Source organism: Engraulis encrasicolus, chromosome 15, assembly GCF_034702125.1.
Source record: "Engraulis encrasicolus isolate BLACKSEA-1 chromosome 15, IST_EnEncr_1.0, whole genome shotgun sequence".
In the NCBI taxonomy this organism is placed as follows: domain Eukaryota; kingdom Metazoa; phylum Chordata; class Actinopteri; order Clupeiformes; family Engraulidae; genus Engraulis; species Engraulis encrasicolus.
Genome location: NC_085871.1, coordinates 21,633,125 through 21,647,032, shown reverse-complemented (window position 1 = coordinate 21,647,032; position 13,908 = coordinate 21,633,125). Strand labels below are relative to the sequence as shown.

The 13,908-nt window shown below is 44.9% G+C and overlaps 1 protein-coding gene across 1 annotated transcript; it reads right to left on the bottom strand.

Moving 5' to 3' along the window:
* Positions 1 to 4,132: 4,132 nt before the first annotated feature.
* Positions 4,133 to 12,417, bottom strand: myf5 (myogenic factor 5). Its single transcript, XM_063217941.1, has 3 exons — positions 11,421 to 12,417; positions 6,048 to 6,123; positions 4,133 to 5,111 (listed from the first exon to the last, which is right to left on the bottom strand). The coding sequence occupies exons 1-3, from the start codon at positions 11,949 to 11,951 to the stop codon at positions 4,879 to 4,881; spliced, it is 840 nt and encodes a 279-aa protein (XP_063074011.1). The 5' UTR covers positions 11,952 to 12,417; the 3' UTR covers positions 4,133 to 4,878.
* Between the last annotated feature and the right edge of the window lie 1,491 nt (positions 12,418 to 13,908).

Genomic DNA, 13,908 nt, shown 5'->3' with positions numbered 1-13,908 from the left:
AAGGTCGACGCACATCTGCCTCACTTGTATGCTGTGTTCCTTTGTCTTTCCCATGTTTAAGAGTGGATAAGAGAAATGGCCTCGGTGTCACGTCATATTTATACCCCAGGGAAACAGGAAGTGATGAATTACTAATTAAATGTTCCTACATACTCTGGTAAACTTTGTAAACTACTGTAGAAATGACAGAAATGCTTCAATTATATGTATTTCCTGGGAATTGTTAAGGGTGCCAATAATTGTGGAACAGGTGATTTAATGAAAAATAATTATTTTTTAGTCAGGGATTTTTTTTTATTTTCTTACAATTCATTTGAGTTGAAGGCTGCATTTTCCTACAATTTTCAGTGTGACAGTATTCTTCTGCAATAAACACTGAATTTATTTTAAGGCTTTTAACACATCTCAACCAGGGGTGCCAATAATTATGGAGGGCACTGTATTAAAAAAGTCACCCATTCCTCAAGTCATCCTATACGGCACACATACACATTCCATATACTGCAACATAAACATTGAACATGCAGTGTGTGTATGCATCTATGTGTCCTTGAGCAAGATACTTTACCCCAAATTGCGTGGCAACCACTGCCATCGGTTTGTGAATGGGTGAATTTGAGACATACAAAGTAAAGCACTTTGAGTGCTCTAAGGAGTGGAAAGGCACTATATAAATGCAGTCCATTTACTTATATGCCTGTAAAAGTGGCCCATTTCTTACAATGGATTTTATAAATTGATATAGCCATTGTGCAAGCTCTTTATCTGGGCCTATATCTTTTTTTGTCCTATGGGTATATGTGCACATTGTTCTTTTACAGAAGCAAACTTCACTACAGTAAGTAGCAAAGGGGCCTTTAAACTGAGAGAGGGCTCCCTCAACCACCAAATGCTTAGCAAAGCAATCATTTCAAAAGTTAATAGCAGCCCCTCAATCAAGCCTTCATTATACTTGCAAACCTAGAGTGGTAATAATTTAAAATGTAATGATTTTCATCTACTGATGCAAGCTCAAACAGGGTTATAAATCTAAGAGGAGGAGAAATAATTTTCAAAATGCAAAAAGGAATAAAGTACATACATTTATAAATATATAAATATATTTTGTGTTTACGATAACATGTTCTGGGGACATTTATAGCTTATGTAATTTATTTATTTAGACTAAAACTTCTATAATTTATTATTGATTTGTTCATTCAAAGCTTTTAAATCTGGGCACACTGTATTTTTATTCTTATGCTATCACATGATATGAGTGGAGCTTTTCAAATGAAAGGCTGTTGCTTATGCATATGGCAGTTGATTTTAAATTTTGACGCACTTCAAGGTCTATATATATATGTGATGATAATCAGTCTGGCGAAGATGAGATGCTGACACGTGTGAGGATGTGAGATTGCAACGTGAAAAATATGCTAAATTTGATAACACGCTTGAAACACATCTTTGCCTCTGATATCCCTGGTGCAATCATATGCAATCACAGTTAATCAAGCAGATGAACTTTCCAACCTACCCGTTTCCTTGACAACACAAGGAAGAGAGGGGACACTTGGGCCGAATGAAACAGTCACTCTTTCACTCTAGTGCACTATGGAAGGGAAGAAACATGCACACTACTCACAACCTATGAAATGCACTACTTTAGTAACTTTAGTAAATGAGTTAACATTTTGGACACAATGTTACTCAATGTTAGGCTACGCAATGGCACCAGCTCAGAATCTTCTCACCTGAGTTCAGATCTATAGCAGGAGACTTTGGACTCTGAAATGGATTCCAATGCAGGTGTTTTCAAACACTGTCGTAGGTAGATAAGTAAACCTGCATGCTGTGATGCTGAGTGCTGTCACACTGCTCCACAGCAAACAAAATCAGAGGGTGGCAGTTGGTGACTGTGTGGCCTGCAGCCTGCCACAGACGACTCTATCCTGCCACTCAATACTGCCCTCTCATGGCTGTAATGGTTCACAACAGCTCAAAAAATAGTCTACATTTGATATTGATTGGAATGCTCTTGCACTCTAAAAAAGCTTAGACTACATTTCCTCAAGAAAGATGTAAGGTTATATTTCGGCAAATCTCAACATGACCCATTGATTGCATCATGGTAGCGGGGACCGTCATTCATTCATGCAGGACATTTATAAGAGAGAGGAAAAAAACTGTCAACTGTCAACATGTCAACTGATGTCATAGAAGATCTGATTTATGTATCCTGCTCACTGTGTGGTAGTGGAATATGGTTTCATGACCAGGATTCGGCTTAGTGGAATGTTTTTTTGAGTAATAGCTTAGTCACACCAAAATATGTCGCAGCTGAGCCAGTGCTCGTTGACTGTGCTTTCGGTGCCAACACATCCCAGTGTTGCATCAGATTCAGCTGCAGCCTATCCGGTGAGCTAATAAGCTGTCCTATTCTTTCTTTGTGCGTGTGTGCGTCCGTGCATGCGTTCATGCGTGCGCGCGTGTGTATGTCTGTGTCTACATGTGTGTGTGTGTGTGTGTGTGCGCGTGCGTGCGCGCAAGCGTGTGTGTGCATGTGTGCGTGTGTGTGTGTGTGTGTGTGTGTGCAGAACCAAAAAGGTTTTATTCTAGTCTACAAAATGAGCAGGGCTTGGCTTTGGTGTCATGCCTTAATGATTGGTTATGCCAATATGACAGCAGTGATGGCAGTAATGCGCTGTCTGCAGTGCCTACTCATCCCAATGCTACATCAGATTCAGCTTTCCCATCTACCATGGTGAGTAACAGTAGGCTAATGCTCGCTCCCTATCGCCTGCACAGAGCCCAAAAGGGAACCCAATAGAACACCTTTGGGCTAAATAAAGAGTGGAGACTGAGAGCCAGGCCTTCTCAACCAACATCAGTGTATGACCTCACCAATGCGTTTTTGGAAGAATAGTCAAAAATTGTGACAGCCTTCCAGGGGTGGAATGTTTTCCCCACCAGTCACTGTGGCAGGTAGATTTTAAAATCTACCAGTCAATAGCTATTTTTACCGCTAAAAGTGACTGGGTTGAAAAATTTACCCGTCAGCCCTGAAATTTACCCGTCCTTGGCGGGTGGACGGGTGCTTATTTCCAACCCTGCAGCCTTCCCAGATGAGTTGAAACTGTAATAGCTGCAAAACGTGGACTGATATATTGAACCTTATGGGTGGGATGGTAGTTAAGTTCACATGTGAGTAAATGCAGGTTATCAAATACTTGTGGTAATGTAGTGTATCTTCATATACGACTTTATTCATGTATGTATGTATGTATGTATGTATGTATGTATGTATGTATGTATGTATGTATGTATGTATGTATGTATGTATGTATGTATTTATTTATTTATTTACTTATTTATTTATTTATTTATTTACCAGCAGAAACCATCTAGCCTCTGCTTTTATTAGATGAAGACTGAGAAAAATAGCAGGAAATGAAAGATGCTACTATGCTGTTTTCCCTGTACATATTTTAGTCCCTTCTATTTATTGTACACTGAAAAACAAAACTGTTTCACAGCCAAAAGGCATGAGAAGAGAAGGGTGAAAAAGGCATACCAGCTCCCCCCTTAAGCCTTGTCTTTGTCGACTGACTACAAAGTTTTTGAGACAAGACAGGAAAGTCAAAAGGTTGAAACACTTATAAGGAGTGTGGGAGAGGTGATGAAACTTTGTTGCCAGGTGTCAGTGCCAACCATTTGTTCCCAACAATAGATTTTCTAGGTGTTAATGATGTGCTACATTTGTTACAAAGGACACCAGATCTATAAAGCTCACCCCTTTTCTTTGCCTTACTTCTTTTCCCTCGCTCTTTCTTTCTTTTTTTCCTCCCTTCCTTTCTGACTTTCTTTCTCCAACTCCCCAACTTTCTTTCTTCCTTTCTCCATTTTTCCCTCCCACTCATCTCTCTCTCTCTCTCTCTCTCTCTCTCTCTCTCTCTCTCTCTCTCTCTCTCTCTCTCTCTCTCTCTCTCTCTCTCTCTCTCTCTCTCCCCTTCCCCCTCTCTGTCTTTTCCAGTATTTAGACAGATGATTAAATTCTGTGCAAGAGAGAAATGATTAAGTCTGACACAGCAGTGAGGCTACCACACAAATTTAGAAAAAAACACATTTGTCTTTATTCTCGAAGGCCAGCATGACAGAAATGCAAGGAATTCAATCATTTAAATACAACCGATTTATAGTTAACAAAAATAAGTGAAGGCGAGGCAAGGCCAAGAAATGCTCAATTAAATATGACAGATTTGATACAGAAAAGGAATACAAAATTATTATTGTCATTTAAAATACATATTTACAATTTTATGTACATCACAATGATTAACGAGATTACATGAGTTGCTTAATTCTTGGCATTGGTTGAGACATATAAGACAATATCTGTAATGTTTTTTTTCAAACCACCTGTTTGATTTAGCATGATATAGGCTTGTTTCGTAGCACGTAACTTGTGCATGCTGAAGCAATATTTTTTTTCTTGTTTTGTCTTTCTCTCCCACTGTGTGAGTTTAACATGACAACTATTTTAGTCACGCACAAAAGCCCTTCTGAACATGAGAGGTGCTGTGTGGGCGACTGACTCAGCCTGTGTAGTTTGATGGCAAGGTAGGTAGGCAGGCAGAAAGGCAGGCAAATGGGAAGCTGAGACTCTGTAGCATTTCCCAACCCCCTCAACTCGACACACTTCACACCCAGACACACATGCATACACACACACACACACCCTCTCTCTCGCACGCAAACACACACACACACACGGACATGCGCTCGCTCAGACTCGTGCAAACATACCCTCGGCAACACTCACCCCCATACTCTCCCACACACACACACGTTAAAAAACACAGACTCCCCTCCCTGGCTCTGATGGCTGCAGCCACCTCACAGCACGTGGTAGACCGGTCTTGTGCCTACGCTGTCTGGCGTAGCGGGGGGCGAGTCTGTGGTGGAGCCGGTGGGTGAGAGGGTAACCATATCCCTCACGACGGCCAGAGGGCCCGTCGCCACTGCCGCCGCCGCCGTTGCCGCCTCCACCGAGGACAGACGGTCCACGATGCTGGATAAGCACTGCAGGCTGGACGATGCGCCGTGGTGGCTGGACCTGTCCACCATGGCTGTTGGTGGAGGAGGAAGAAAGCAAAAGAGGCAACTTGTTTTTAATGTAGCCCCTTAATGCACACCGTACCTTCAGTGGCACGCTGTGATAGTCATTGAAAAGTGAACTACCATAGTACTACAATACTATGACATTTAGTAATGCACTACGACTTGGTCATTACCATTCTGGTAACAGCCAATTTATAACGCTGTGTCTTAACGGGTTATTATCATCTCTTATCAACAAAATTATCTACCGATCACATATCAACAAAAGCACATATTTACAAAGACAGAAAAGGTAGAAGATGGGGGAGAAGAGAAGAGAAGAGAAGAGAAGAGAAGAGAAGAGAAGAGAAGAGAAGAGAAGAGAAGAGAAGAGAAGAGTGTGTGCTGAAGTTGGGGGTGAGGGGAAAACAATAGGAAACAGAGAAGAGAAGCGAAGAAGAGAAAGGGAGAGGAGAGGAGAGGAGAGGAGAGGAGAGGAGAGGAGAGGAGAGGACAGGTCAGTAAGCACTCGACTGAAGGGGCAGGCGAGCATAGAGAAACACTCCAGCGAGAGGACTGGAATAATCACTCTGATGGAGTGGTGAAGAGACAGAGAGTAAAGAGGAGAGGAAAGAAAGGAGAGGAGAGGAGAGAGAGAGAGAGAGAGAGAGAGAGAGAGAGAGAGAGAGAGAGAGAGAGAGAGAGAGAGAGAGAGAAAGTGAGTGAGTGAGTGAGATGGAGACAAAGGTGAGGCAGGTGCAGAGAGAGAGAGAAGGATGGAGCGAGAGAGACAGAGAGAGATGGAGAGAGAGAACGAAGGACAAAGAAAGTGAGAGGTGAATTCCGAAAAAACAAGTCCTGACAGAGTAAAGCAAGCGAAGAAACAAAAAAAAACACCACATAGACAAACACAAATAAGTAAGACTTCTGGAGCGTACACAGATATATTCAACAAGATCTCTCACCATTCTGTGTCTCGTAGCTGTATGCGTTTCCGTAATGTGCATTGATCTGGGTCCACATCGGGCTGTTACAGTCAATCTAGAACAAAACAAAGAAACAAATCAAACGTCAGTGGAGGAAAGGGAGAGAGACTTGGAACAATTCAGGAAGCTCTCAACGGCAAGGAGCACAGTACATTTTCAGCGTTAATTCAACACTTAGGGAGTCTATTCGACATCTTATGTGTTTCTCAACGGGGGCACTACATACCCCCCAGGGGACGTTGGGGAGCCCTAGGGGGGCGTTGAAAAGGATACAGCTGAGTGGGAGCGGAGGTTAGCTCCCATTAGGGGCCATTAGTCTATATTATTTTTCAATACTAAGGGGGACGTTGGCAGGCTTATGATGAGATCAGGGGGGTGTTGGGAGGCTTATGATGATGTCAAGGGGGCATTTGTCCAAAGAAGATTGAGAACCACTGAACTAGAGTGTATTTGGTTCAAGAGTACTCTCTAAGTGTTGAATTAACAATGCATTTGTCATTGTGTGCAGATGCAAACACTTTTTTTGTGAGTTTTTTTTAGTTAGTAACACAGAGAGACAGAGGCAGCTGCACAGTAAAAAGTGAATCGTAAAAAAACAACTTGAAAAAATATTGCTGTTTTGACATATCTGTTCTTTCACAATAGTGATTCACGGCTCACTATAGTGGAAAGGAAGATTCTCTACCACAACATAACAACATTGCTATGACATGACTGCAGAAATTCCTTACTGGCACATAACAAAAAAAAGAAAAATGGCCAAAAGACATATAGGGGGTTGTATCTTGAGGGTTTCTTTTTTTAAAATGCACACAGTGTGAATGAGCATATTTTTTGTAGATGCCATGTTTTTCCACCACCATGTTACTCCCACTGTCCACCCACTGTCTACCCCCCACCCCCTAACCTCCACTGCCCACCCCTACCTCTGAGGGTAAAATATGGCATCTTTTATGTACTCTGAGCACATATTTAGTAGACGCCATATTTTTTCCACAGACACACATCACCAAGGCCGCTGACAGCTTTCGCTGGCCCGGGACAAAGTCATCTGAAAGGGCCCCCTACCCAATACAAGGTAATGGGGACCCAATTTTGAGCCCCCTATTGCCCTGGGCCCGGGACAACATACCCCTTTGCCCCCCCCTGCTGGCAGGTCTGCCCACCACCATCACCACCACCTAACACCCACTCTACACACACACACCCACCACTACCCCCCCCCCCCCCAACCTCCTCTTTTCCCTCAAGCCCTTCAAGCCCACAGGCTTCACGGCCGTGAAAATCTGGACCTCCTGGCGTGTCCAATCGATTGGCGCAGTGGAAGCCACACCGGTTTGTGCAAGATGACACTTTTCTGCGAGTAAATCTGCAGAAAATCCTGGCACTGGCGCCCAGGAACATGCAGTCAGGAAGGAATGCAATGCAACCACCACCACCACCACCACCACAGCTCTGACCAGGGCTGGGTTGAGCTCGAAAACAGCCCTGGGCATTTTTGGTTCACACCGGCCCCTCACACAAGTCTACAGTCCATGCTGAAGATGTAACTATGGGCCGAGCCCTGTAAATTGGGGGCGGAATAAAATACCCAAGCGCATTGGCCCCCGAGGACAGTCGGCCCACCAGCGAAATGCCCTATGTGCCAGACTGCCAGTCCAGCTCTGGCTCTGACTCTGTCGACCCCAGATGATATCCCTCCCTACTCTTACCTTACAGACGGTGTTGCCAGATTGGGTGGTTACCCGCCCAATTGGGCTGCTTGGTAAGGCCGTCTGCGGGTAAAAACAGGACAAATCGGCCATTTGGCGGTTTTTTTTTCCTGCAGTTTTATGCCCATAGAAATCAATGCAATTTGTTGAAATTGGGCAGAATTTAGCTCTTCCTGGCGATTTTTGAGCACCTTTTGGGCGGGATTTGATCAGACACATCTGGCAACACTGTCTGTCTGCCTGCCTGCCTGCCCAACTCGCCCACGTCTCCCTGCTTCCCACAATATACAGTAAAAAGAAATGCAGTGTTAATTAAACACTTAGAGAGTTAGCATTTAACATCGTCTCGTTTGCATTTGGTCCCAGAGTAGTCCACTTATAAGTGTATAAATAAGAGTGCAATTGTGTACCCACCTGTCTCCCTGCCTCCCTGTCCTACTCTCTGTCTAGCTTCTGTCTTGTCTTCATTGCCCACCGCCAACTCATTGTTTTCAAAACCCATTGTCAGTTATTTTTTCAGTTGAATGTGAGGATTCTGCACATCCCAGGAAAAGGTACAGGACAAAGGCAGACGGAAGTTTCAGAGTGAGAAGTCCGCACACTTAAAATCCTTTTTGTTTTCTCTCACTATTTCATGGCTGGGTAATCCAGCCATGAAATAATAAAAGAAAACAAAAAGGATTTTAAGTGTGCGGACCTCTAACTCTGATTTTTTTTTTTAAATGTCCCCATCCCCATAGCCTGCCTCCCTCCCCTCTTCCGCCTCCCTGCCTGCCAGCCAGCCAGCCAGTCCAGCCACTCCAAACGAGTCCCCCTCTGACCAAGGTGAATTTAGCCAGAGGAGTTTATTAGGCCTATAAAGACTGGCAGTGGTGGGAAAGTCATTGCAAAAAAAAAAAAAAACGAAAAATGTATCAGCCGTCCCCACCCCTACTCAGGGGTTCGTTTCTCGAAACCGTAGTTGTTAGCCAGTTAGCAACTTGGGTAGATGGCAATGGGAAATTGCCTTGCAAACAACAGAGTAGCTAATGTAGTTAGGAGCTTTGGTTTGGAGAAATGCACCCCGCTCTGTAATCACAATGGTGCGCCATTGTTTTTGAAAATGAATCCTCTCCTCTCCTCCTCTTTCCCTCTCTGGCCAGCCTGTGAGATGAACAATGTGCTTGTGAGAGACCACCACATGTTCGAGCTCTCTGATGGCATAAGTGTGTTTGGGAAAACAACGGAAATCCCGCTTCTTTCCCTGCTGCTAATGCATTTCAAATCACCAAGTTGAGATAGTCGTATAAACACTGAAACGGAAGGAGAGAGGGGAAAACCCCTGGCACATATTTTTTAATTATTACAAAAAAGGGGGCAATATTTCAAATGGTATGTCCCAAAGTAACGCCACTTTCCTTGACAAAAACCTTGTGGTTGAAATGTGGTCTTGTTTTGTGAGGTGAAGTCAAGTCACACAGAGTTTTACTGGATATAATGGTGACTATCTGCGCCTGAATAACCTTCAGAGATATGAAAACATTCCCTAATTTGATCACCAAAGTGATGTGCCAATGCACTGAAAATCAAGTATTTTCTTCTGTTTTTACGTAAGTGATCCACCAAACATGAAAGATGGGGTCCAAAGGGTATATTATGGGGTCCAGGCTGATGAAGAGGCGAGCTAAAGGCTAGCAGTAAGGCAATATCTTGGCAGATAAAGAGAGACAGATGTTGTCAGCAATTAGTTCTGCCCCGTACGAGTGGAGAGGGAGGGAGAGAGAGAGAGCGAGAGGGGGGGAGAGAGAGAGAGAGAGAGAGAGAGAGAGAGAGAGAGAGAGAGAGAGAGAGAGAGAGAGAGAGAGAGAGAGAGAGAGAGAGAGAGAGAGAGAGAGAAAGGATGGGAAGAGAGAGATGGAAAGAGAGAGAGAGAGATAGAGGGTAGAGAAGGTATGAGGTGAAAAGCAGAGTGGAAAAGACAGAGCGAGAGAGAGAGAGAGAGAGAGAGAGAGAGAGAGAGAGAGAGAGAGAGAGAGAGAGAGAGAGATGGAAAGTGGTGGAAAGGGATGGAAAGAGAGAGGGAGCGAGAGAGAGATGAACTGCAAGAAGGAGGATGGGGTGAGAAGCGGAGTGGAAAAGGCCACAGATCACAGGAAGGAGACAGACACAGGGGTCAACAGTAGACAGACATGCTTGGAAGCTTCTTTCCTCCATCTACAAGTGAACTCTAAGAAAAGAAAAAGCTTTTTAATTCAGTAAGAAAAGTCACTAAAGTTTTTATTCTGCCATAAACTGCAATTGGTTATCATCAGTAAATGCCTTGATAGCCATTACAGGTCCTTCTCAAATAATTAGCATATTGTGTTAAAGTTCATTTTTTCCCCCATAATGTAATGATAAAAAATAAACTTTCATATGTTTTACATTCATTGCACACCAACTGAAATATTTCAGGTCTTGTTTTGTTTTAATATTGATGATTTTGGCATACAGCTCATGAAAACCCAAAATTCCCATCTCAAAAAATTAGCATATCATGAAAAGGTTGTCTAAACAAGCTATTAACCTAATCATCTGAATTAACCAATTAACTCTAAACACTGGTAAAAGCTTCCTGAGGCTTTAAAAAGTCTCAGCCTTGTTCATTACTCAAAACCGCAGTCATGGGTTAGACTGCTGACCAGACTGTGTTTAACATTGAAGTCAATGGCAGTGGCATTGCATGAGGGTTATGAAAGCCCAGATATCATTGATGCTTAGCTGTCAGCTGTTTTTTGTTCTTTGATCTGGTGACCCACACTTCCCTCTTCTTTATACTCCATAGATTCCCATACCAAGTTTTTGTATTTTTAAGAAAAAACAATTCTAATTTGCCAGACAGAACTTTCCATTGACTTTCAATGGGGTTTCATGTCTGGCAAATTAGAATTGATTCATTATGGGGACATTATGGGGAAAAAATGAACTTTAACACAATATGCTAATTATTTGAGAAGGACCTGTATTTACCAATTAATGTCACTGGATATTCATGTTGTTATAGCAACAAATAAGTACCTGAATACAATTCCGTTATGGGTTTGGCATGGTAAAAGATTTTTAGTCTTAGTAATATTTTAGTGTGCATTCCTCTCTTTCTTTTGCAGGCCTATACACATTTGTTAACCAACTGCAAACTATGTTTAGGGACCACAAGCTGCCCTAATGCAAAACATGGTCTCAGGATAAAAAAGAAACAATTATTATTTACTAAATTTCACAAAAACAAAACAAAATCAAGAACAAGAGAATGAACCATTTTGACAATAACTTACATTACATCTAAATAACCATCTTATCCAGTTCATGCAAAAGCAAACCACCCAGACTACCACTCATTAACGAGTTCAGCAGAGGCCCACACGAGGTAACTCTGTCAGCAGCCAAGCTGTGTGCAGCAGGGCAAGATGAGATGAGGAGAGGCAAGATGACACATGAGACCAAGGGAGCCCACCAAACAACAGACCAGAGAGAGAGAGAACAGAGAAGACGGGAGAGACCTTTCAGCGGGCTGGGCAGGACGAGGAAAGGCCAGGCTACCCAGCCTTAGAAAGGACGGAAGAAAGGAAAGAAAGGGGAAGGAAGGGAAAAAAACAGAGAGAAGGCGCCGAGTGACACTCACCATACTGTCGGAGCAGCTGGACGACGGGCTCGCCGGCTCCGATCCGCTCTCCCCGGCACCGACGCCACCGACCCCAGTCACCATGGCGGCGGCCGCTCCGCTGGGCAGCCCGTAATAGCACTCCACCTGCTCCTGCAACAGGTCCTGGAGGCTCTCGATGTACTGGATGGCGTTCCTCAGGATCTCCACCTTGGGCAGCCGCTGGCTGGGGTTGGCCGAGGTGCAGCGGCGCAGCGCCTCGAAGGCCTGGTTCACCTTCTTCAGGCGCCGGCGCTCGCGCATGGTGGCGGCCCGGCGTCGGTCCACGGTGCTGGCCTTGCGCTTGCAGGCCTTGCAGGCCCACTGGAGGCAGTGGCCCGGCTGGTGGCCCGGACCGCCGCCGCCGCCCGGGACCCGTACGTGCTCGTCCTCCGAGGAACCGGCGGCCAGCTCGGCGGCGGAGCCGAAGTCTAGGCCCTCGGGAGAGGAGGCGCTGCACGCCCCGCCGCTGCTGTCGTAGAAGACCTGCGAGGAGGAGGAGAAGATGTCCATGGCGGATGTGGTGGTGGTAGGGGTGATGGTGGTGCTGGTGATGGCTACAGTTGCTGAGTTGTGGATGTTGTGTTGGATCTGTAGTTGTGGTAATACTGATATCTCGGCAGAAAGTTCTGTTGTGTCCTCCAGAGATTGGCAAGGTAATTCAGATTCAGATGAGCTTTTCAGGAGTCTTGGAGGGAGAAAAGCCTGGCAGTTTTGATGCCTCTGGAGAGAACGTTCAAGATGGACGAGCCTGGCTGGTTGGCTGGCTGGGAGGCTGGTTGCGGGCCTGCTGGCTGGGCTGCTGCTGGGGGATCTCTGGTGGACACCCCGTGGCTGAATCCTCTGGAAGTAGTGATTCCTTGGAGAGAGATGCCGAGAGAGGCCGAACCTCAAGAGAGACTGACCGACACACACTGAGAGACCCACACAGAGACAGAGACAGAGACACCCTGGTGTCTTGCAGCAGTGTGAGTGGTGTTGTTAGAAGTGTGAGTGTGGGTGTGCGTCAGTGAGTGAGTGATACGCGAGGTGGTCTGCTGTGCTGTGCCATATGGGTTGGTTGCCCTCTTATATATGGCCCCGGCATGCCGTGGATCCCAGGGCCCACATTGGTCAGCTCTAATTACCATGGCCCTGGAGGCCCCCGGCCCCGGCCTGCATGGGGTGAGGGTGAGCCCCCTTTACTCACGTCCCTACACCCCACCCCATTCCCCAGTTCACCCCATCCCTATCTCACCCCCGCCCCGCCCTGCCTCTGCCCTGCCTGCCCCGTCTGCCTGCCTAACTGCCTGCTTGCTTGGCTGCCCTGCTGGATGTCTAGAGCCTGGTTGCGCTGCCTCTCTCTCTACCAACAAGCATCCCTTCAACACCCTGCAGAAATTCCCACATCTGCAGGACTCTTGGTGCATGGTTCACACTTCGCACACTTATATGTTGTGCCGTTCTATTTCGTGCACCGATAAACATGGTTTTTTCCTTCATATTTATTTAGATTATATGTTGATAAAGACCCAATTAATGCCTGACCCCTGTTCCATGCATATATTTTTTTCCATGCATCTTACAAAGATTTTGTTTGAACATTCTCTATACAGGGCACTAATTTCCCCCTGAGATTAATTAATGATACTTTACTCTACTATACTCTACTCTATATACTGTATAATATAAGACTGTAATAGCACATCATGTTTAACAGAAAATGCAATGGGTATAAGGGCAAATGGGTATATTTTCTAGACTTACAGAAACATAATGGTTAAGTTTCTCCCTCCATATTTTAAGGGCGTGCATGCTAATTTTATGACTGAGACAAGCAGCGTTACAGATGCAGGCCAGCTGCATGGGCGCAGAGAGGGAGAGAGAGAGAGAGAGGTGTAGCATTTCATACTTCCAGTCATTGGCGTTGGCGTTGCTAGCGACTCCCGTCCACATACAGGCTCTTACTGATCATTGAAGGTGTCAAGGGGAAAGGTGTTGGTGTGTGTTAACGGTCATTAAGTCAGTTAACAAACGAGTGGCAAATGTCGTCCTACCCACCATGCCATGATAGGTGCTGAAATGGTTTCTTAAAAAAAAAAATCACATGATGTTGATTCCGATGGCAATAATAATCGAACGCCAACCGTTTGTCCTGGATCTCATAAACCAGGAGAATTATTTTTTATAAAACCACTGGCTATGGTGTATAAATTACCCTAATTAAATTCAAACTTGGCAATTTGCGCTCAAAGTGCCGTGGCCACTGATAGCCAGAGGCACGGACCACGGTGTTGACAGCTAACATGGATACAATGCGGATATTTCACACAACGTGTTAAAACGTTTGGCATTTGTGACTCTGAGAACGTAGCGCACCTAAAACAACACAGAGGGGTAGTGGTGGTGGGTGGGTAGGTAAAACCTACGTGCCGCCCAATGACCGACCGTGGAAGTTTGCATTACGCACAGCTGAAGAAGACATTGCGGA